At 41.1% G+C, this 22078-nt stretch overlaps 2 protein-coding genes across 2 annotated transcripts; one reads left to right on the top strand and one right to left on the bottom strand.

Annotated features, from left to right (window-relative positions):
• The first annotated feature begins 6278 nt into the window (after positions 1–6278).
• On the top strand, positions 6279–17576 carry LOC307021670 (major histocompatibility complex class I-related gene protein-like). Its single transcript, XM_079654016.1, has 6 exons — positions 6279–6433; positions 9501–9767; positions 13310–13582; positions 14704–15009; positions 15249–15344; positions 15546–17576. Exons 1-6 carry the CDS (start codon positions 6373–6375, stop codon positions 15599–15601), a joined length of 1059 nt encoding a protein of 352 aa, XP_079510142.1. The 5' UTR covers positions 6279–6372; the 3' UTR covers positions 15602–17576.
• An 831-nt stretch (positions 17577–18407) lies between these two features.
• Positions 18408–20914, bottom strand: srfbp1 (serum response factor binding protein 1). The gene has a single exon (XM_079654189.1). The coding sequence runs from the start codon at positions 20897–20899 to the stop codon at positions 19526–19528; it is 1374 nt and encodes a 457-aa protein (XP_079510315.1). The 5' UTR covers positions 20900–20914; the 3' UTR covers positions 18408–19525.
• Positions 20915–22078: the final 1164 nt, after the last annotated feature.

Below are 22078 nucleotides of genomic sequence, written 5' to 3' on the forward strand. Positions count from 1 at the left end.
GCAACATCAGGACCAAAAGTTTGAAGGTTGTAAAATGTCAGATTTTAGGAGAATAAACACTAACATTTCTATTTTCAGCGACTGTATAGTCCGCTTGCTTGTTACTGAAATGCTTTATTTATTTTGTATGTGGATTATTCATTAACACATAAATCAGATAATAACTGCGTTTGTATATATATTAATCAAGTCCAGTCCATGAATACATTAAAGCATATTGTATAATCTGTATTCTTCAAAAAAATGTGCATTAATTGGATTAATACACCCTTTGCATGGCCTTAATCCAATGGGTGTCAGGTGGTAATATTATGTTGTATTAAGCAGCACAGTTATTTTAGTCACTGGTGTTTAACCAACCAGAAAAACAACATCTTCCCATCACCTATAATATATGATACCTTTTTCCTGTCAAGCATTCATCTTTATTTTGAAGAACGGTTTTGCACTTCCGGTAACAACAATGGTAGCCTCCGCGTGCTTGATGTAGCTAAATTAAGTTGCATTTCGGGTTACAAATGGTGCTAATGTCCTTAAAATCACATACATCCTCCTCACCTAATGTCACTATTTGATAAAAAGCTAGATAACGCTTAACCAGCTTGTAACATAATGTGAATAAATAAGCCTATCGAGAGGGACAACCTCCGACATTTTGACTAATAAACACGACCAAATGCATGATAAAAGGGTTATGTTGAGTCTGTTAATGTCCGAAATATATTCCAGGTTACTACGGACAGCTGCTAAGGAATTAGATTTGTACCCACAACAACATAGCATATCAGCTTTCCATCTACTCTCCAAAACGACCCCAGATCCCCTTTTAAATTCCACATAACGTACCTTAACTTGTTCCTTCTTCAATGTCTGCACTATCCCGGTTATTGTTGACAATCCGGGAGGTTGTTAGGTCATTTGGACCGTCAATCGGCTTGTGGAAAAGATGTTTAATGTCCACGGTGCTACCGATGTAGGACGAAGAAGAAGATCCGGTCGATCTATTCTCGGAACACTCCGCGTTAATATCCACCGAAAACCCGTTTCTCATCTTGTCCCGTTTTGCTTCCACTTTTATCATTTCAAACGATTCTAGAATATATATCCAGCTATCCATGTCCTTCTCATTCATTATTGTTCACAAGCTATTTTAATAAATATGGTTTCTAGCCGATATCTGACACGGAGAGAGGATATTACGCGCGAAATCTAAGATTTCCCGGGAATTATTTTTGAATCAGATTTGCATGTATGCTGCTATTGGCTGTCACGCTGTGTGGACCTGTGACGTAACGGCAGCCGACCAATTGCATCACAGCTACTGGATTCTTCACAACGGACGTAATAACATTCGTCTGTTTTCATCATGGATGTATAATAAGAACAGTTTTCATGATTGAAATAATAATAAGAATTTATAAATGTAATTATTTAATGCAGTTTTCAGGGACTAAAGATAGAGAAGACAGTATATGATGATCTGAATGGCTTTTTCTGGGGTGGAAAGAGATATAAAGCTGTATATTAAAGTGGAATCATCTCTTTTTGGTCAATTAAATGTGTTGTACAAGTGACGGTGGATTAAAACATTTTAGACTTTTCTCTGCTTTTAATTTCCAAACCCCTGCCTCCAGCTCTGAGCTCTCTGAGAAACCAGATCCTCAATGAACCCGCAGTGAGGTGCTTCGTCTGAACTATTCACCTGCTGCCTTGAACTATGTGCAAAATCCTCTGTGATTTTTCATTTGTGGTATTCCTTAAATCTCTGTGACACGTTGTAGCTTCAAAGAATAACAAGCGGTGAAAGTGATATGATTTCTTTTATTAAAAGGGACATTTAGTTTGAGAAGTAGGTCAGATGAAGTCTCAAACTCAAATAATAACCTTTAGAAAGTCAATCTATTATACAAATGACTTCATAATCATAGTCGTTAAAGTTGTCTTTTACAAAACACTTAAACAAATGAATCATAGATATATTAAGAATGTACAAATGTGGCTTTATGGAAATTCACACATTTATGCTGCGTGAGGAAATGGATGAATTATTGTGGTTTGTATGAAATTACTTGAACGTATACTGAGAGGCTGTGGCACAGTGACATAGTGCGCTGATCTTCAGATTATGGTAGCACTGGTTCGATCCCCACTGCAGTCAGCATGTCGTTGTGTCCCTGGGGAAGACCCGTGTGGAGTGTCCACAGTACAGAATGTATGCAAGTCACTTTGGGTAAAAGCATCTAACAAGAGACATGTAATGTATTTCCATCTGGTTGCTACGTCTCTAAAAGTAGACACACTCCTAAATATACGCCCCAATACAAAATGTTGTGTAAATACTTTGAACATTTCTCTATTTCTGACAGATCATTGAATTGAGGTTTTTCTAAATTAATCATATCTTTCTTTGCTCTGTTTTGAACTATCATTTATTTTAGCTGAGATCCTGACGGGCTGCTTTTACCTGTCGATGCTTTTCTGCTAGTATTTAGGAATAAGGGACCTTTTTTCTCTTAGTTTTGTAAACTAGACGTTCCTCTGATATTTCATTTGTTTTGTTCTTTTGTTTTCTCATTACTAAAGTCCCCGAAATTCCAAATATTTGAGTTCTTTGTGATTTTACTTGTATGATTACACGTATGTGACTGGACAGCTATGTGCATATTGTAGTAACATTTAGTTTGTACTCTCATTCCTACCATAAACCATGATCTTCAGTTTACTGATGTACTCACTTTGTCTGTAATAATAGTTTGAAAAACAGACCTTCAAATTGGCAACTTGTAAGGGAGATAATATCCAAATGATATACAGTAAGTATACCAGATGTAAAAACGATCTGATGTTGGTATGGTGTGCACTAAACCATTGGAGAACTCAGACCTCTTCACTGCATAGAAATGTGTTGAGTATATGTCCTTTAAAAAGTATTTGTCGGTTGGGTGAATTCATTTGAAACATCCTTACTTTTCACATTTAATTGCTTGCATAATATATGAGCAGTAATTCAGTGTCTAAAGTGTCATCAGACCTCACAATGATGTGGGAATATGACTCTGCAAGATGTATGGCATGGAGCTCCATCCTTGTGTCTGCCTCCTCATGATGTCAAACTGCTGACTCCTGAGAGTCATATTCCCGCATCATTGTGAGGTCTGATGACACAGGTGTGGAAGTACTGCTCATATATTATGCTAGCAATGAAATGTTTGATTCATCTCTAGTGCACATGCATGCAGGCCATGGAATGAGAGAGAGATATGTCCACATCAACACCACATGTGAGAAAATTGGAAAAGACATGTCTAACTGTCTACCAGCATGTCGTGCACTCACTGGCTGTGGCACAACAAGTAGTACAGAATAGGAAAGACAATCAGCATCAGCAGGTCGTTTGTGACCCTGACTAGAGCTGTTCCAGTGCTGTGGGCGGAACGGAAACCGGACTGGAGTTTCTCAAAGAGGCCGTTTAGGTGGAGATGGTCCTGAAGCTGGGCGGAAACCACATGTCTAACTGTCTACCAGCATGTCGTGCACTCACTGGCTGTGGCACAACAAGTAGTTTGTACAGAATAGGAAAGACAACAGCATTCACCAAACTCCAGACCCATCTCAGAGAGCTCAAACATCTGGCCTTGTGGACTCTCTGCCAGCTTGGAAGAGTCTTTGCCAGTCGCAAGAGAATTTGTGCTTCTGCTATATGGAAAAAAGAATAAGGACTGATGTGCACAAACTTGGATGAACTGAGGTTCATAATTGCATCAACAACAGATGCAGCCTCGGAAAATCTGCCGCCAACAGAGGATGCATTTCAACAACATGTACAAAGAGCAATGTTTCAGACAGCGATATGGTGTCACAGCCCGAACCCAAACCCTTGTTATGGAGTCCTGTTGGCAAGGGGTGGATTGTCAGAGATGGGGCCATTCAACCAGTGCTATTTACAAAACCCCCAGCACCTACAGAAGTGAGAGACATTACTCACTTGTATTGCAAATATGCAAAGTGTGTAGAGCAGGGGTAGCCAACACGGTGCCCGCGGGCACTTAGTCGCCCGCCGGGCATGTTCTAAAAATAGTTCGCCAAGCAAATCCAAAATGTATAAAATACACAAAACAAAAAAGGAAATGTAATTCAAAGAACCTACCCTATGCATAAACGAAACCTCAATCATAGCGAACCCTATCTACTTACTACAACTCTATATCTATCTAACACCCCTCCTCCCCCCACCCCCAATATCGACCAATCACGTTCTTGCTTGATTTGCGGGACCAGCGTTGCAGTCGGGAAGAAAAGCAATGTGGCACCTCCCCGCTGATTTTCCTGAGTTTTACTTTGTGTGTGTGTGTGTGTGTTGCAACTTGCATGTATATTTATTGCACTTGACGCACACATACACATGGCGTAATTTCCTTAAAAAAAACAGTTTAAAAGGGGAGTGATTAGTCAAATATGCATAAATGAAAAGATAGAATGCTAACTAAGTAACATAAGATAAGAATAAACAAGTTGAAATGATTTGCTATTGGTTGTGATCATATCCTAAAGATGTTTGGATTATTGAAAAGTATACAACTCCCTTTCATATGAGTGTTGAGAGCTGTATCCATCAATTCATTTTGTGCTCCAGATTGATGCATTTCACTTCAACATTTAAAAAAAAATTCCCCTGGAGGATGTGAGGTCCCCCCCCCAAAATAAAGCAGGTTAAAATAATTAAATTGCATACATGTTATTTTAGTAAACACTGAAAACGGGTCCCACAGACCCAAACAGCACACAAAGGTTAAAGGTAAGCATATAATAATGTTCAAATGTGCTAAATATATACACTGCAAAAAACAAAAAAAAGAGGAGTAAAAGTAGCCCCCGACTTGTTTTATTTTTTTAAAGTAGCCCTTGTCCTAAAAAAGGTTGGTGACCCCTGGTGTAGAGAGTGGAAAGTGCCAGTGCCTCTCTGTTGGCCTTCGCTGTACTTCCCCTGCACCTGCTGTGCAGAATGTCAACATGTGTCCCCTAACGTTTCTGAGGAACCTGACATTTAACATTATATTTTAGTATATACTTGACCTCTCACAGAATTATTTGATGAATTGTATACTGTACTTTGAATTAAGGTTCCAGTTTCAATAAAACCTCTACTATTTACACCTATGTTTTAGAGGCTTGCAATTTAGAACTAATACACTTTATTGTATTGGGTTACTCTTATTCTGAATATTTGGTGATGTAGTTCAGCCACCTGGTGTTTCCCTCTCCAAATATAATGACCATCAGAGTGAGCATTCTTAACTTATAGGCTATTACGCCACTTATCCCCCATTCGGAATTTGACTGTATCAGAGAAGAGGTAGGCCTATGTCTCAAGAAATCTAATTTGCAATAGAACTGTACCAGATATTTCCACACAACTACTGGTTAGTGTTCAATGGCAACCTAAACAATTCAGTAATGGTATATTTTTTAGGGATTTCCTTTTTTCTGATAAATGAGAGAAAAGTGATGGAGTCCTATGTTCCTATCACCAAAAAGTACAATTTCCGTCTAAACTAAAGCTAAGTTCACAGGACTATAATTCAGTATTTTTTTAGTTAAATAATTGTCTGGCTATTTGGTGATGTAGGACAGCCACCTGGTTCATACCTCAGCAAATCTGAAGAGGAAAAGAGTTGTCATTCTCAAGTTATGGGCTTTCTTGTCACCTTTCCCATATTCGGCCTGGTCTAATTTGGCTCTTTCTCAGGGATTGGGGTAGTTCTAAAGAACACCCAAAAAAACATTTTTTCCCACAAAATAACATTTGCCAACAATCAATTTCATTAATGGGAGACCCTAAAGATAAGAAAAATCATTGTTGTCATTTCTTCTACCTCGGGCAGGGGTATCTCAAAATCTGAGGGCCCTTCCTGCTAGACTAGGTCTGTGTCAAATAACAGACTCTCACATTACATTACTCACTCTAAAGTCAAAGGCACGGGACACTATGGTGCAAATCAGATGTAGATTAAAGTGCATGTTCTAGAGTAGGATGAGATAAATACTGTACAGTGGAATAAGATAAAGAACCCAGTGTGTAATCCTACAGTGTGTGTGAGCAGCACGAGGACAGAGACAGCAGAATAAAGCATGTCTGCATCTTCTCACTCAGGCAGCACAAGATCAGCTTTCACTTTCGATTCACAACCTGAGTGAGCCAGATTTACCTAGCAAAAAGTGACGCGTGGCTCAGACTGAATTCTCATTGGCTCAGAGGAGCAGGTGTTAACTCGCTTCAATGTTTCTCTCTCATTGACACCCCGCTCTGCAGAAAGGACGGCTGTGTTTCTGTGGATAAAGAACCTTTCACACAGAAAGCATCTTGAGATCAAGATGAAGATGTTGCTGTTTCTGCTTCTCCTGGGAATAGTAGGCCCACACTGCGCATCTGCACGTGAGTCTTTTTATTCTTTACGTTGGAAAATAAGGTGCTTCATGTGTTTATGGGCTGTGTGAGTTTAAAGTGTGATAGTCTTAAATGGTGTTAAATAGTGTACTTTTACTCCACTACACGTATTTAATACATTTAGTTACTTCACAGATGTGGATGAATGATGTGAAATATAATCAAGTGTTAAATCAGACTTTAGTTCCACCCATACTTGCCAACCTTGAGACCTCGGAAATCGGGAGCATTTCAAAAGGCTAAATTGGGCGTGGGGGGGGGGGGGTGCTAGTTGATCGCCGGAGCTGTTAGATTCTCTGTTAGATTAGATTAATTAGATCAACATTAACATGCTTATTGTAGTTGTAAGTGCACTGCCTCGCAGCCTGTAGCACCATCCTTGATGGAGCATATGTGTGGGCTGGATCTGTATTTTAGAGGAAAGGAGTGAGCAGAGAGTAGAGTAGTTGTCGATTCTTGTTCAGTTTTCTGTGACTATCTGCCTCACCCTCTCAGACTTTGAGTTGCGCGCGCTACTAAAGAGACGTGTTACCATGGTAACCAAACAATGGTGTAGCTGTATTAAAGTCCGAGTGGAAACAGTCGTGTGTAAATCTGATTTTGTCAGAAATCGGGAGAAATGCGGGAGAAATATGACCCCGGGAGGAAACCGGGAGAGGGCAAGGAAATCGGGAGTCTCCCGCGAAAATCGGGAGGGTTGACAAGTATGGTTCCACCTGGAGTAAATACACAAGCTACCCTGCAGTATACAAAGTCATTCAAACTAGCTGCACCACCATTGTGACATTTTGAATACTGGACTTTTACTGTAACAGAGTATTAGTTGCAAAGGGGCGGAACATTTCCAGTAAATTGCCATGGGATGTTAGCTGGGGGATTTTGGAAATATTCCCCAGCTTAACTTCTGCTTTTACTCAAGAACAAGATCTGACTACTTCTAGTTTTACTCAAGTACATGATCTGAGTACTTCTACCACCTCTGGGGACCATTTAATATCTAAGACAAGTTAAAAATGATATTAATACATATGAGTTGGCCATATAAAGTCTAGTAGTTCTCTAAATGCAGAGAAGTGGACGTAAGTGAAAAAGTCCCTGAGTATCAGGGCTCTGGTTTCTGATTGAAGAGCAAACAGCAGAAGAAGAAATCATATAGAACCTGCTCCCTGTCATTACACATGAAGAACATAGAGATAGATCTCTGGGAATCAAATCACAATTCAACGAGGTCAACATCAATATCAAGTTCCTGTTGTTGTTGTTGTTTACATGTCTGCTGTAGTACTGCATACTGGGGGAACATCACACTGATACTGACATGTACTGAGAGAACTATATGATGCTGTTTAGTAGATCCATCAATCAGGAGCTGCTGGTACTTCTGGATATTCATGTATTACAGATATATGTATTCATGTGTTACAGATATATGTATTCATGTATCACAGATATATGTATTCATGTTGTACAGATATATGTATTCTTGTATTACAGATATATGTATTCATGTATCACAGATATATGTATTCATGTATCACAGATATATGTATTCATGTATTACAGATATATGTATTCATGTGTTACAGATATATGTATTCATGCGTTACAGATATATGTATTCATGTATTACAGATATATGTATTCATGTATCACAGATATATGTATTCATGTATTACAGATACATGTATTAATGTATTACAGATATATGTATTCATGTATTACAGATACATGTATTCATGTATTACAGATATATGTATTCATGTATTACAGATACATGTATTCATGTATTACAGATATATGTATTCATGTGTTACAGATATATGTATTCATGTGTTACAGATATATGTATTCATGTATCACAGATATATGTATTCATGTATTACAGATACATGTATTCATGTATCACAGATATATGTATTCATGTGTTACAGATATATGTATTCATGTATTACAGATGTATTCATGTATTACAGATACATGTATTCATGTATTACAGATAAATGTATTCATGTATTACAGATATATGTATTCATGTGTTACAGATATATGTATTCATGTATTACAGATACATGTATTCATGTATTACAGATATATGTATTCATGTATTACAGATATATGTATTCATGTATTACAGATACATGTATTCATGTATCACAGATATATGTATTCATGTGTTACAGATATATGTATTCATGTATTACAGATACATGTATTCATGTATTACAGATATATGTATTCATGTATTACAGATATATGTATTCATGTGTTACAGATATATGTATTCATGTGTTACAGATATATGTATTCATGTATTACAGATACATGTATTCATGTGTTACAGATATATGTATTCATGTATTACAGATACATGTATTCATGTATTACAGATATATGTATTAATGTACCACAGATACATGTATTCGTGCAGGTGGAGGAGCAGAAAGGCCACACTAGCTCCGATCAAAATAAATAAGGACTGATATATTTAATTTTTTAATTCCCAAATATCCTTGATCCAGCAAATATTTGAAGTTTTAACAGGGAATTATATGTTTGGGTACTTGCTGAATCTTTTATTATTAGGAGTTTAACTTGAATATTTCACAATCAAGAGATGTGTTAGTGAGAGACTGGATCAGACCTTTGTTATTCCTGATGGTTTTATAAAATCATTAAAAATGTATTTTCCAAACCTCAGGAAGAACAAACATAAGTTATAATTTAAAGTACAGAGCAGAGACCATGAGGGGCGAAATATAACTAAACATTTAATGTTGAATCTGTTGATTTAAAAATCTACTGATCAAAAAATGATGCCTGTTTTCTATCAATGACATTCAGATCCACTCATACATGATTTAAACATTTCAAACTCACCAGAAATATTAAAGATAATATTTCCATGAACATAAATGTGTCAATACATTTATTTCTGTTTTAATATAATGCAAAAATAGATTATTTGATGTCTTTGCTGTACTTTTTGGTGATGTGTGCAGGAAGATAACAGTTAATGTATACTGACTGAAGTCATTCCATTATTATTCTCTCACAGGGAATCACTCTCTGAAGTATTTCTACACTGCGTGCTCTGGAGTCCCACACTTCCCAGCGTTTGTCTCCGTTGGATTGGTTGATGGGGTTCCGATAACTCACTACGACAGCAACACCAAGAGAGTCGAACCCAAACAGGACTGGATGAAGATCATCTCAGACGAGGATCCTCAGTACTGGGAGAGGCAGACTCGGCTCCGTATGGATTCTCAGCTGGCCTTCAAAGTCAACATTGAAAGTGCAAAGCAGCGGTTCAACCTAACAGGAGGTTAGTTTATGTTTCACCTTCTACTGATAATACGTTGTTTATATCTTCATCCTGTATACACACACACACACACACACACACACACACACACACACACACACACACACACACACACACACACACACACATACACACACACACACATACACACACACACACACACACACACACACACACAGAGAGACAGACACACACACACACACACACACACACACACACACACATGCTTTCAGTACACAGGTGGCCAGTCTGGGCAGTGTGTCCCTCTCTCACCACACACACACACACACACACACACACACACACACACACACACACACACACACACACACACCCACACACACACACACACACACACACACACACACACACACACACACACACACACACACACACACACACACACACACACACACACACACACACACACACACACAAGCTGCTGGAAGTTGCTTTACTGCACTGACAGTGTCTCTGTCCATCCCATAATAACCACCTGAGGTTATTTCACTGTATTCTGTACATCAGACTAACTCTACTTGTAATGACTAAAGTTAATTAAATAAAGTCATTAAAACTCGGCTGATGACACGTTCAGGAAACAATCTGTGCTGAAGTTCTGTTTAATAATGATGTTGTTAGAAAAAGTGATTTTGTTCCAATTAAAAGGAAAGCTCCGTGCTAGAGCTTTTCAGGTTCAGAACCGGTTCTTCGGTTTAGCTCCGGCTCTTTTCACACCGCCCAGAGTCCGACTGCTGCTGCGTCATTGCGTCATCGTTTGCGTCATGAAGTAACCGTTTGCGTGCCTGCTTCATAAAGCCAAACCGCGCGGAAACCCCTCACAGCTCACACCGACAACATCAACAACAACAATGGCCGATTGTGCTCCAGCTTCCTCAGTACCTCTTCAGAAGACCAGATTCCCAGTAGGTAGCTGGTCTCTTCAGTGGACCACTGCTGCTTGTTAAGTTTCTCCATCGTTGTGTACAAACTGGATAAAACGCCGGCTTTTTGTTGTTGTTCAGGAGTTGATCCCGCCCCCGCCTCGACGTAAGCGTGACGTATGCGGTGCTTTTGCTCTGGCCGGACAATTTTTTGGTGCTCGAAATGAACCGGATTCCGGAGCTAAGAGGCTGCTCCACTGCGGTGTGAAGAGGAAAACCTGGTGCTTTTCAAGCTCCAGCTCTGAACCGGCCCTGAAACACCGTTGGTGTGAATGAGGTACGTGAGGCTGTTTCTCACCACAGCTTCACATCAAAATGCCTGCTGCTTTCTGAAAGGACGGAGCAGGAGCTGCTAACAGAGCTGAGAACATGCTGACACTCTGAGAAGCTTCACCATGTCAAGAGAAACTCTGTGACCTCGCTCAGAGCCCGAGACTCTGTGACCTCGCTCAGAGCCCGAGACTCTGTGACCTCGCTCAGAGCCCGAGACTCTGTGACCTCGCTCAGAGCCTGAGACTCTGTGACCTCAGAGCCTGGGACTCTGTGACCTCGCTCGGAGCCTGAGACTCTGAAGGAGGAGACCAGAGAAATGCTGTGGAGTTCAGACATGAATCTAAATATATCCTCTCATACAATGTTTGAATATATGAAATCAGATAAAAGCCGTTCTAACGATGAATAAACGAATACCTGATTGATTCTCCCTGAGTGCACAAACAACACAGTTTAGGATCATAAATCATCCACATCAGATGTCTGTTATTGATAAAAACCCTCAGACATCAGTCAGTAATTATTACAGACTACAACGATGACATGTGATGAAATGTTCATAAATAATAAGGTGATGGGTTGGACAGAATTCAGTTTAAATAACGCTTTTTGATGCCTGTAGCCTCAGGCAGATTAACACTAGAAGCGCCAACGGGTCAATTTTACCCGCAGCAATTTTTTGATTGTATGTAACTTTTTTTTCCAGATTCTATTGGTATAAGGCCACACGAGGACGCATACGGCTAAACGCATAGGATTAACGCAATCGCAAAAAAGCTTCCGTCCACATGCAATGTTCACCGGATCGTGTCTGTCCACACGAGACAGCTCCGTTTAGCTCCAACCGCTGGAGAAGCTGCAGTACATATGCAGGAGCCTGTACGTGGCGCTGTAACTTCCTCCACAAAAGCAGCGAAGAAGCATGGTTGTCATGGTTGCCCTTCTGTTTATTCTCCGAGGTGGGGGCCGAGGGAACCGGGCAGAGTTTTTCGCCAGTCAACGTGTATTAAAGTTTTAATCTTCCGGACAAAATTATAAAAGTGCCAGTCAAAGGTCTTCTTTGCTATTTATTGAGCTTTAAAACAAATGAATAACGAATCTATATAATATAATAAATAATCGCCCAAACTCAGTTTTGGTGTGTCCCGCACCGTCGGCCGTGACGGGCCTTATTTGGCCTTTCATGGCCGACATGTTGAACCGGCCGTGCGTTGGCCACAGGCAGTCGGACAGAGAAATCACTCTGATTGGCTGTTCAGCTAGCGAATCAATGCATGAGAAGCGAAACGGTTGCTTGAGAATGTCTTCCACAAGCAACACTCCAATGGCTGATAGCTCCAGTACCGCACGAAACATGTTTTTGATGGACGAGAGTGAAAATGGAACGCACACTCTATTTGTTGTTTGTTTATATCACGTAGTCTGTTCTTCTTCTCTTTCTTCAGATTGTTGCCTCTTTTGAATGACGAATACACACTACCGCCGCCTGCTGGTAAGGAGAGTTATTGCCACTCACGCATGCGCAGTTCGTACGTGCTCGGCTGAAGTCTTTGCGGTGTGTTCCAGTGCGACACATGGCCAAGACGCAGCAATATGGTCTAGCTGCGGCCGCGGACAGTACACAACACTATACGACACGCCCACCTGACACAACACTACGTTGGCTGAGAAGGGTCTAGCTGCGGCCGCGGGCAGTGGAGGTTGAACCAAGCCCCCAGGAAGTGCGCCGGAGTCTGATGAGAATATTCGTTGTGGCCAAACGGCGGTACTACACTTCGGCCCAATCCCAAACCACTCCCTCGACCCTAGCCCTCCGTGACGGAGTGAACTCCGTCTGTAGCCACACTCACAGCTAGACCATGAGCTAGACCATGAGCTAGACCCTTCTCAGACGCAGGAGAACACGGCGACGCAACAGTCGGCGTCTGCGAGCTCTCTGGTGGCTGCTTGGTGTGTCAGGGCCTTAAAGGCTGTTTCAAACGTTGTGTTTCAAATATTTAGCTTTGTTTTTGAATCTCTTTGAGAAGTGTTTTGATTGGTCCTCACAATAAAAGTGATTATCACGCTGTGTGTGTCAGCATGTGGACGTGAAAACACCAGAGTTGTGGAGACAGCAACAACTTAATAGTTACGTTATGAAACAGACGGAGGACGTCTGCACACCGTCTTATAAATCTGATTATTCTGAGACGCTCTTTACGTGTTTCAATAGGAGATGTATCCTCTGTGGTGATGTCAGCTATCAACTGATTATAATGATCTCTCTCTCTCTCCCTCTCTCTCTCTCTCTCTCTCTCTCTCTCTCCCTCTCTCTCTCTCTCTCAGGTGTCCACACTCTCCAGAAGATGTACGGCTGTGAGTGGGATGATGAGACTGATGAGGTCAAAGGTTATGAACACTATGGTTTTGATGGAGAAGACTTCACGATACTGGACCTGGAGACAGAGTCATGGATCACACCAACACCAGAGGCTTTCCACAGCGAACACAGGAGGGAAGAGGATTTTATAGACTACTTGAAGAAAAACTTCACCCAGATCTGTCCTTATTATCTGAAGAAGTATGTGAACCTTGGGAGGAGCTCTCTGATGAGAACAGGTAGAGTCACATGACCTGATGGAGTTTCATAAACACCTCCATGTTCGTGTCTCCTGGGCTTCTGACAGACACATTAAAACACATGTCTCACACTGAGTCTCACTCTGTGTCTCTCACTCTCTGTTTCTCACACTGTCTCACTCTGTGTCTCACACTCTGTCTCACTCTGTGTCTCTCACGCTGTTCCTCACAGTCTGTCTCACTCTGTTTATCTCACTCTGTCTCACTCTTTGTCTCCCACTCTGCGTCTCTCACACTATGTATCTCAATCTGTGTCTCACACTCTTTCTCACTCTGTGTCTCACACTCTGTCTCACTCTGTGTCTCCCACTCTGTCTCACTCTGTGTCTCACACTCTGTCTCACTCTGTGTGTCACACTCTGTCTCACTCTGTGTGTCACACTCTGTCTCTCTCACTCTGTGTATCTCACTCTGTGTCACTCTTTATCTCCCACTCTGTGTCTCACACTCTGTCTCACTCTGTGTCTCTCACTCTGTCTCACTCTGTGTCTCACACTCTGTCTCACTCTGTGTCTCTCACTCTGTCTCACTCTGTGTCTCACACTCTGTCTCACTCTGTGTCAGATACAGTGGAGATAATCTAACCTGTTGCTCTTCTACTTATTTTGGGATCAAACTTAACATTCTTGTCGATATAGATCAGGGGTGCCCACACTTTTTCAGCTTGGGAGCTACTTTTAAAATTACTAAGCCCGAAAGAACTACCTACAGGCCCAATCTATGTCGCGAGGGTGCGGAGGGGGGTGGGGGGGGGGGGGGGCGGGGGTGCTAGTGGAGTAAACGGCGGATGAACTGTGGTTTCAGATGAGGAAGTGAGGCCCCCTCATAACTGAATGAACCTGTATGTCAATCAAGTGGCAAATGTCATAGTAAGGATGGATGATAGGCCAACTATTAAAAAAAAATATATATATTCTTTAATCATAATAACAATAAACAGTATTTGATATTATATGATATAAAACTGAAGAAAGTCTTTATTGAACCAATTTGACTGAAGCACTGACTCTGTGTTCTCCTTCAGTGATGCTCACAGTACATCATAAGTCCCTGTAGTGATATCACTGTGAGTCAATAACCTCTGAAGTGTGTTTGTGCAGAGATCCCCTCAGTGTCTCTGCTCCAGAAGTCCCCCTCCTCTCCAGTCAGCTGCCACGCTACAGGTTTCTACCCGGACAGAGCCATCATGTTCTGGACCAGAGACGGAGAGGAGCTTCACGACAACAACGTGGACCACGGAGAGATCCTGCCCAACCACGACGGATCCTTCCAGATGAGCGTAGACCTGGACGTCTCCTCATTCCCCGTTGAACACTGGGGCAAGTACCGATGTGTGTTCCAGGTCTCTGGGGTGAAGGAAGACCAGGTCATCGAACTGGACCCAGCTGTGATCAGGACCAACAGAAGTAAGACATCACAACGGCTCAACGGTTACTAACAGTCAGCAGACCCTGACAACATGTCATAGTCTCTCTCTCCTGAAACATGGGTCTCAGGGGAGAGACACTAAGAATGGTTCAAGACAAACCCAGCATGACACCACGAGGAGGAAGGGGCCCTTCAGGAGCCTCAGACCTGATGCCCATCCTGAAGAAGCTTCCTTCCTCCGTTCAGATTGAGACTTCCTGTTGTTTCTGCTCCTCAGGGAATCCCCTCATCCTCCTCCTCTTCATCAGTGCTGCTCTCTTCATCGCACTCGTCCTCGCTGTGATTGGATTCCTGGTTTGCAGGAAGTGGAACGGTGAGAGACCAATCAGAAACTTTGTCTCATGAGTTCTCAGGGTTTTTAATGTCAGGCTTTGAGGTAGCAGATCAGACTCAGAGCTCAGTGTGATGTTGATATGAAAGCGCTTGGTGTGTTCTCTACAGGGATAATCAGTGTTAGTTCCTTGTTGTGTACGGGGCGGTGGATTGAAACACTTTGCTCTGCTTTTCCTTTCAGCCAATAGAAACAACTTCCTCCAGCTCACTGAGAGACTGAACCAGCCGGGAGAGTGAGGTGCTTCACATCAACTTTCCACCTGTTGTTACAGAACTCTTTATCTGCTCTCAAACCTCTCCAGCTGCAGCATTAGAGTTCAAACCCTTCTGCAGAGTGACCTCAGAAAGGCACGATGCTTTCAGAAACACAAATATTAGAAAAATCAATAACATCAATTCAATAAAATAGTTTAACACCAATTAGAAACATTCAACTGTACATCAGAAGCCAATCAAAGAACTGACTCAGGCATATTTCAGGTCTGAATAAGGTGTGTGTGTGTGTGTGTGTGTGTGTGTGTGTGTGTGTGTGTGTGTGTGTGTGTGTGTGTGTGTGTGTGTGTGTGTGTGTGTGTGTGTGTGTGTTGCACATACACACACACACAGATTAGAAGCGATTTCAACAATAAGGAGAGGGAGAGCTCTCTCCTGTGAGACTGCAGGTTGTCCGCGGGGAGTCTTAAAAAGTGTTAAAAGTTGATAAATCAATTTAGCAAAAATTAAGACTATTAAAAAGTGATAAACGGCATTTTCCAAGGTGTTACATTTTGTAGCTTGTTTTCATTAAGTATATACATTGTCCAAAGAGCTTGTATTCTACAGTCTGCCTGAATGTAATCATTGCGTAGGTGTGTAGTGTGTCGCCAAGGTAACCCGTTAAAACTCCAAGTGGCGATGAGGTCTTAAAATGTATGGAAAGGGTCTTAAAAAAGGTCTTAAAATGTGTTACATCTGACTTCAGGATTCCTGCATATACCCTGGACTGAGAGAGATAACGTCAGCTCAGTGAGCTAAAGGACTCGACGCTGAGCGATTAGATTGTAAACTTTAGTCTAAGTTATCTCAGTGGGTCTCAAACGGTTTAGTCTTCTATGTAAACAAATATTTCCATCTATTTAATATAGTTGTAAAAAACAGGTTTAAGAAATCATTCCAATGTGTACTATAGGTCAGTAAAAAACAAGTTTAAAGTGGATCTATCATGCTATATTTGAATAATATAGTGTAGGACCATACCTATATAAGGCATATTTATACTTTTTATTTTTCAAAATACCAAACAGATCATGCATTTTAGCCATTCCTCATTTTGCTCAATTTAACACTGTCTTTGCATCATGGGCTGATTCTGTGAGAACAGCACCATCTACAGGTCTGGCATATGTACTACAGCGTCTCCAGCGCTTTCCAACGGTAATGTCTGTGGCTGTCTCCTCCTGATTGGTGGAGTTGGCCCAATAGCCGTAGCGCCACTTCTGTGACGTCATAGAAGTGTTCAAATCTGGATCAGTCTGTATCAGATCCGTTGCAGCCCCTTTTTAAGAGATTTGGGTATGGAGGAAAATAGAGAGGGGTGTGTTTTCTGACACTTGGTGAGTTCCCTGGAACACCGGGGACACATATTCATGTAGAGAAGACGTACAAAAGTGCATTTTGCATGATAGGTCACCTTTAAGAAATCATTCCAACGTGTACTATAGGTCAGTAAAAAATAAAAAATACAGTTTGAAAGGGGAGTGGTTAGTAAAATATGCATACATAACAAGAAAGAATGCAGACTAGGTAAGTTTAAGATAGGACAGAGGAGTTGATCAAATATGTGTTATTGCTTGTGAGAATATTCTAATGTTTTTTTGATTATTGATATACAGTTCTGTTTCAGAGTGTTGAGAGCTGTATCCCAATGTTGTCCTCAAAGTGCACCAGATTGACCTGAACTGTTGAAACAACACCCACAATATTCCACTGGCTTCTACTGAGAAATTATTTATCTATGTAATATATCATATTTCAATAACTTGCATTTAGACTCTTATTGCACTATTTCACTGTTTTTAAACTATTTTTCTTTCTGTGTTTACTTTCTTATATTGACTTGCACTATATTGTTCTGTTAATCTGTGTTTTGTGTTGCTCTGTTGGAGAAGCCTTTGACACAAGATTTTCATCAGCATATGTTCGTTTGGCAAAATAAAGAACCTCAAACCTTGAATTGGACTTCAATGTTAAGAAATAAATCTTCCCGTCCCTCTCTCTCCATGACATGCACCCCCGTACCCCCCAAGAGGATGTGAGGTCCACCCACAAATAAATATTTGTAGAAAGGCAGGAAATGGAATTAAATCGAGAAAAATGTTTCATTGCAGAGGACCCCCCCCCCCCCACTTCTCAAACCAAAGTTACACCCTTGCATGTATCAGTGTAAACATTCAGCTTGTTTATGTTTGGATCCGGCCAGGTAGAAGCGAGTGATATCAGTATGTTTCTTTATTTCTAACATGTCTCTTGAATTGGTTTAAAAACATAATGTTTGTGATTCTGTTAATGTTGCTATTATTTAGGGACAGGGAGGTTTTGTGTACAGCGGACTGTGACGTTCCAAATACTTTAAAATACTTTAGTCATATCCATCAGAGACACTTTAACTTACAAACTCAATTATATTTAGAAACCAGTCAATACTTCCTTTATTTAACTTTCCATATCGATCAGAGACGGATCACGTTTTGTTCAGCCGGATAATATCCACATGTCTACCTTACTTTTATCATTTTCAAATCATAAATCTATCGATTAGATTTATGATTAGAACATAAGGTACCCATGCGCAGCTTATTTCCGGGTTTTAGGACGCGTCACGTTATATATAACGTTTGTCTGTTTTCACGACAGAAATGAGATTTATGAATGTAGTTATTTAATGTAGCTTTCAGGGACTAGATAGACAATAGAGTATATCAAACCTGTGCCTACCTATACATTTTATATTGACTATTAATCACATATTAGTAAAGGGACAAGTACAGAAAAACAAGGAAACACATTTCGCTTTAAGATTTTTATGCAAAACATAATCATGTTTTATAACCATACATCAATTTCTTCAAATGTTTATTATGCAAAACCTGGAGCAAAGCAAATGGCTATCCGGTTTATAAATTAAAGAAACAATTACAAGAAAGAACAACAATATTTCCAAAAGCCCTACCGTTACATTTCTAACTTAAGTATTCTTACATTAGTTGTTCCTCAAACTGTTGACTATTACATCTAATATATGGTAAAGCATTTCACAGTTAAGAATCAAATCATCTTTAGGAATAAAAATACTTTCATCTGTATGTTTTTAAAAAATAACCTCCAGGTTTGTCGTCTTTTGAGGATGGAAAAAGCCGTGTAAAAGCCTATAAATGTAATATGCACTTAACCTGATTGAAAGTGGAATAAAAACATATAATAACATAACTTACTCAAATGTCCTGACTGATATTGAGGTGGAAATTGTGGCAATAATGTAAAAGAAAAAATGTACAAGACACGTCAGGGCCGTCCCTGGCCAACATGAGGCCCCCTCGGCGAGGTGAGGCCCCCTCGGCGAGGTGAGGCCCCCTCGGCGAGGTGAGGCCCCCTCCGCGAGATGAGGCCCCCTTCGCGAGATGAGGCCACCTCCGCGAGATGAGGCCCCCTTCGCGAGGTGAGGCCCCCTCCGCGAGGTGAGACCCCCTCCGCGAGGTGAGGCCCCTTCGCGAGGTGAGGCCCCCTCCGCGAGGTGAGGCCCCCTCCGCGAGGTGAGGCCCCACGCAGTCTGCATGATCGGCCTGTAGGGAGGGAGGCCCTGCATAACAGTGTTATACATGTTGTTTACTTACATGCTTCACATCTCCTAAGAAAACCAAGCATCCATCTTTTACATCATCCATCAAAACGATTACATAAATATATTAGTAACATGTTATAACAATGTCAGTCAGGACATTTGATTACAACTGTTGACGTTGTTATGTTTTATTATATCAATCACGTTCAGTGCACATTCTATTACCGTTTAGGAAATGATTACATTCACGGCACAACACATTTGTCACTGAAGCAGATATCCCGAGTAACGCACGAAAGACGCTAAACCAAAAAGTATTCAGCGTTAACTAAATGTTTCATCAACTAATCGTCAAACTTGATCTTCTTGCCCTGGAAGGCCAGGATCTGTCCTTGTTGCTCCTTCCTTCTCCTACTCGCCTCCCAAGATGGATGCAACGCCTCCTCTGGTGGCTGCTGGGAGAATCCACCTCTCCCTCTCCGGTCACTTTGCCTCGTAAAGTCTCCCCTCCCTCGACCTCTCCCCCTGAACCCCCCCTCTGACGGCTTACTGTATTTGGAGCCTGACTTTCTTTCTCCTCCGTCCTCCTCTTGATTTTGGAACTTGGACTCTCGTCTGAAAGCTCTATTTGGACCACCATCACCTCTTGGATTCCCTCGACTCATAAATCTATCCCCCCCCCTCCCTCTCCCCCCCCCTCTCCCTCTCCCTCCTCCAGACGAAGAAAGGGAAGGACAGAAAACGGACTGAAACGAGTTCTTCTTGGACTTCAGCCGGGTCTCCAGCTCGTCCAGCTCATGTTGAACGGGGTCTGAACTCGTCGCCTCACTTTGTTTCTGTGACTTCTCCCCATCTCCACTCTTCTGCTTTCTCTTCCTCTTGCATTTGCTCACTTTCCCGACGAAGAAGCCGCCATCGTCGTCATCGCTTTCCTCCGAGTGAGAGGACTGTTTGTGGAATCGTTCCTCCGTGCTGTCGTCAAAGTACTCTTTCTGCTCATCGTCTGATATTTCTAAATCGCTCTCCACCTCCTCGATCTTCTTCTTTTCCTGGAGCGAATCAGGTGCCGGCTTTGTCTCCGGTTTCTTCTCCACGACGTTACTTTTAGGTGTGTTTTTCAAATTGTCCTTTCCTTCACTTACTTTTATTGCGGCTGGTTTTTCAATCTGAGACTTGGGCATTTCTTTGATTTCCACATCAGCCGTATCAGCTGAAGGAGATGCTTTCCCGCTTCCCTTTCCAATCTGAGACTCGGGCATTTCCTTTATTTCCACATCAGCTGAAGGAGATGCTTTCACGCTTCCCTTTTCAGGCTCGACAGCAGCTACGTTTTCAGTGTTTTTAACGATATCCTCCACTTTCTTATCCTCCATTATTTCCTGTCGCTTCACTTCAATATCCTCCTCTACTTTCTCACTCTTGCGCTCTACCTTGTTCTCCGGTGTCTGAGGCGTCGCCTTGAGAGGTTTATTTTGCGGCTTTTCTTTAATTCCCTGCTTTCCTCCCTTCATCCGCTCTTCTTTGAAGGCCTTCACAGCAGCTTTGATGGTCTCGATCTTCTTCTTGAACTGAGGATGAGTAGCGATGCGCGCCGTGGCCCGATCAGATATATCAGACTTTGGGTTTTTACACACATGTTCAAAGTTCAGATTCTTCTGAAGAGCTGTTTTGGTCACCTGGGGACAGTTGATCAAAATTAGACATTTTAACAACAACATCTGTACTGCATATTAAAGTACTGCATATTAAAGTACTGCATATTAAAGTACTGCATATTACCCCAGTGTTCATTTTGGCAGTTATTTTAGATTTAGTCTTAAGAAGAAAGTGGTTATTAGTTTTAGACATTTTAGACCTTTTTATCCTAGTTTTAGTCGACGACAACTCAAAACGTTTCAGTCCAGTTTTAGACGATGAAAAATTATTACATTTTAGTCAAAATGTTCCCTCTCTTTAAACTAATTCAGTTGAATACAGGTATCTGAAATTTAAATCAAGGTGACAGTATCAAGTGTTGAAATTCATAAAGCAACATTTCACTCTCTTAACACTTTACTTCTGTAATAAAGTGACGTGTGCAGATTCCCAGAATCCCAACTAATTCAACCAATGACAGGGATGCATTTTGACAGACAAGACGGACAATTGGGGGGAAAATATCCTGCATTTTGAAAGTCCGATAGTCCACCATTAAGTACTTTTCCCCGGAACTTTTATTTCCTGGAACTATCTAGTAGATCGCGTTCACAGGAATAAGTCCCTGAGGGAGCCGCTGACGTCACTTCTTCTTCTACTGTAGTATAATACATTATTTTATATATATATATATATTTATATAGTCTTAAAGTTACAACCGGCCCTTTGAGTGCAACCGTAATGCTGATGAAATTGAGTTTGACCCCCCTGCTCTAAGGTATTAAAGTTACAATGGGATAGTAACTCAAAAATACAAAGAGTAATATTTAGGGTGAAGTACTCCTGTTATTGTTTCCCTACATGTTCCCTGTTACGGTCCTTTTGTACCGTCTAAAACCTTTCCTTAGAATATTTTATGAATTGTAAGGTGTTCGTGGGTGCAAATAGAATGAATTATTATTAAAGTGTTTCCCCTACCATCGTTTGGAGGGGCGCTGCACCCCGCCAACGGAGCCCCGCCAACGGAGCCCCGCCCACAGAGCCCCCACTGAAATTCAAGGTGTTTAAAAAATATATATATATTATATTTTTTTTTCTTTTTATTAATTCTTTTTTTTAAATAAATATATATAGCACCAAATTGCATCTAATCTACATCTACTGTCACTTTTCACATCGAACATGTGCTCTTTTATTAAATAAACGCTTTCACTTTAAGTTGTGAGTTTAGTGTTTTTGACCCTAAACACTGATGCATTAAT

This window comes from Notothenia rossii (assembly GCF_949606895.1).
Source record: "Notothenia rossii genome assembly, chromosome: 10".
Classification (NCBI taxonomy): domain Eukaryota; kingdom Metazoa; phylum Chordata; class Actinopteri; order Perciformes; family Nototheniidae; genus Notothenia; species Notothenia rossii.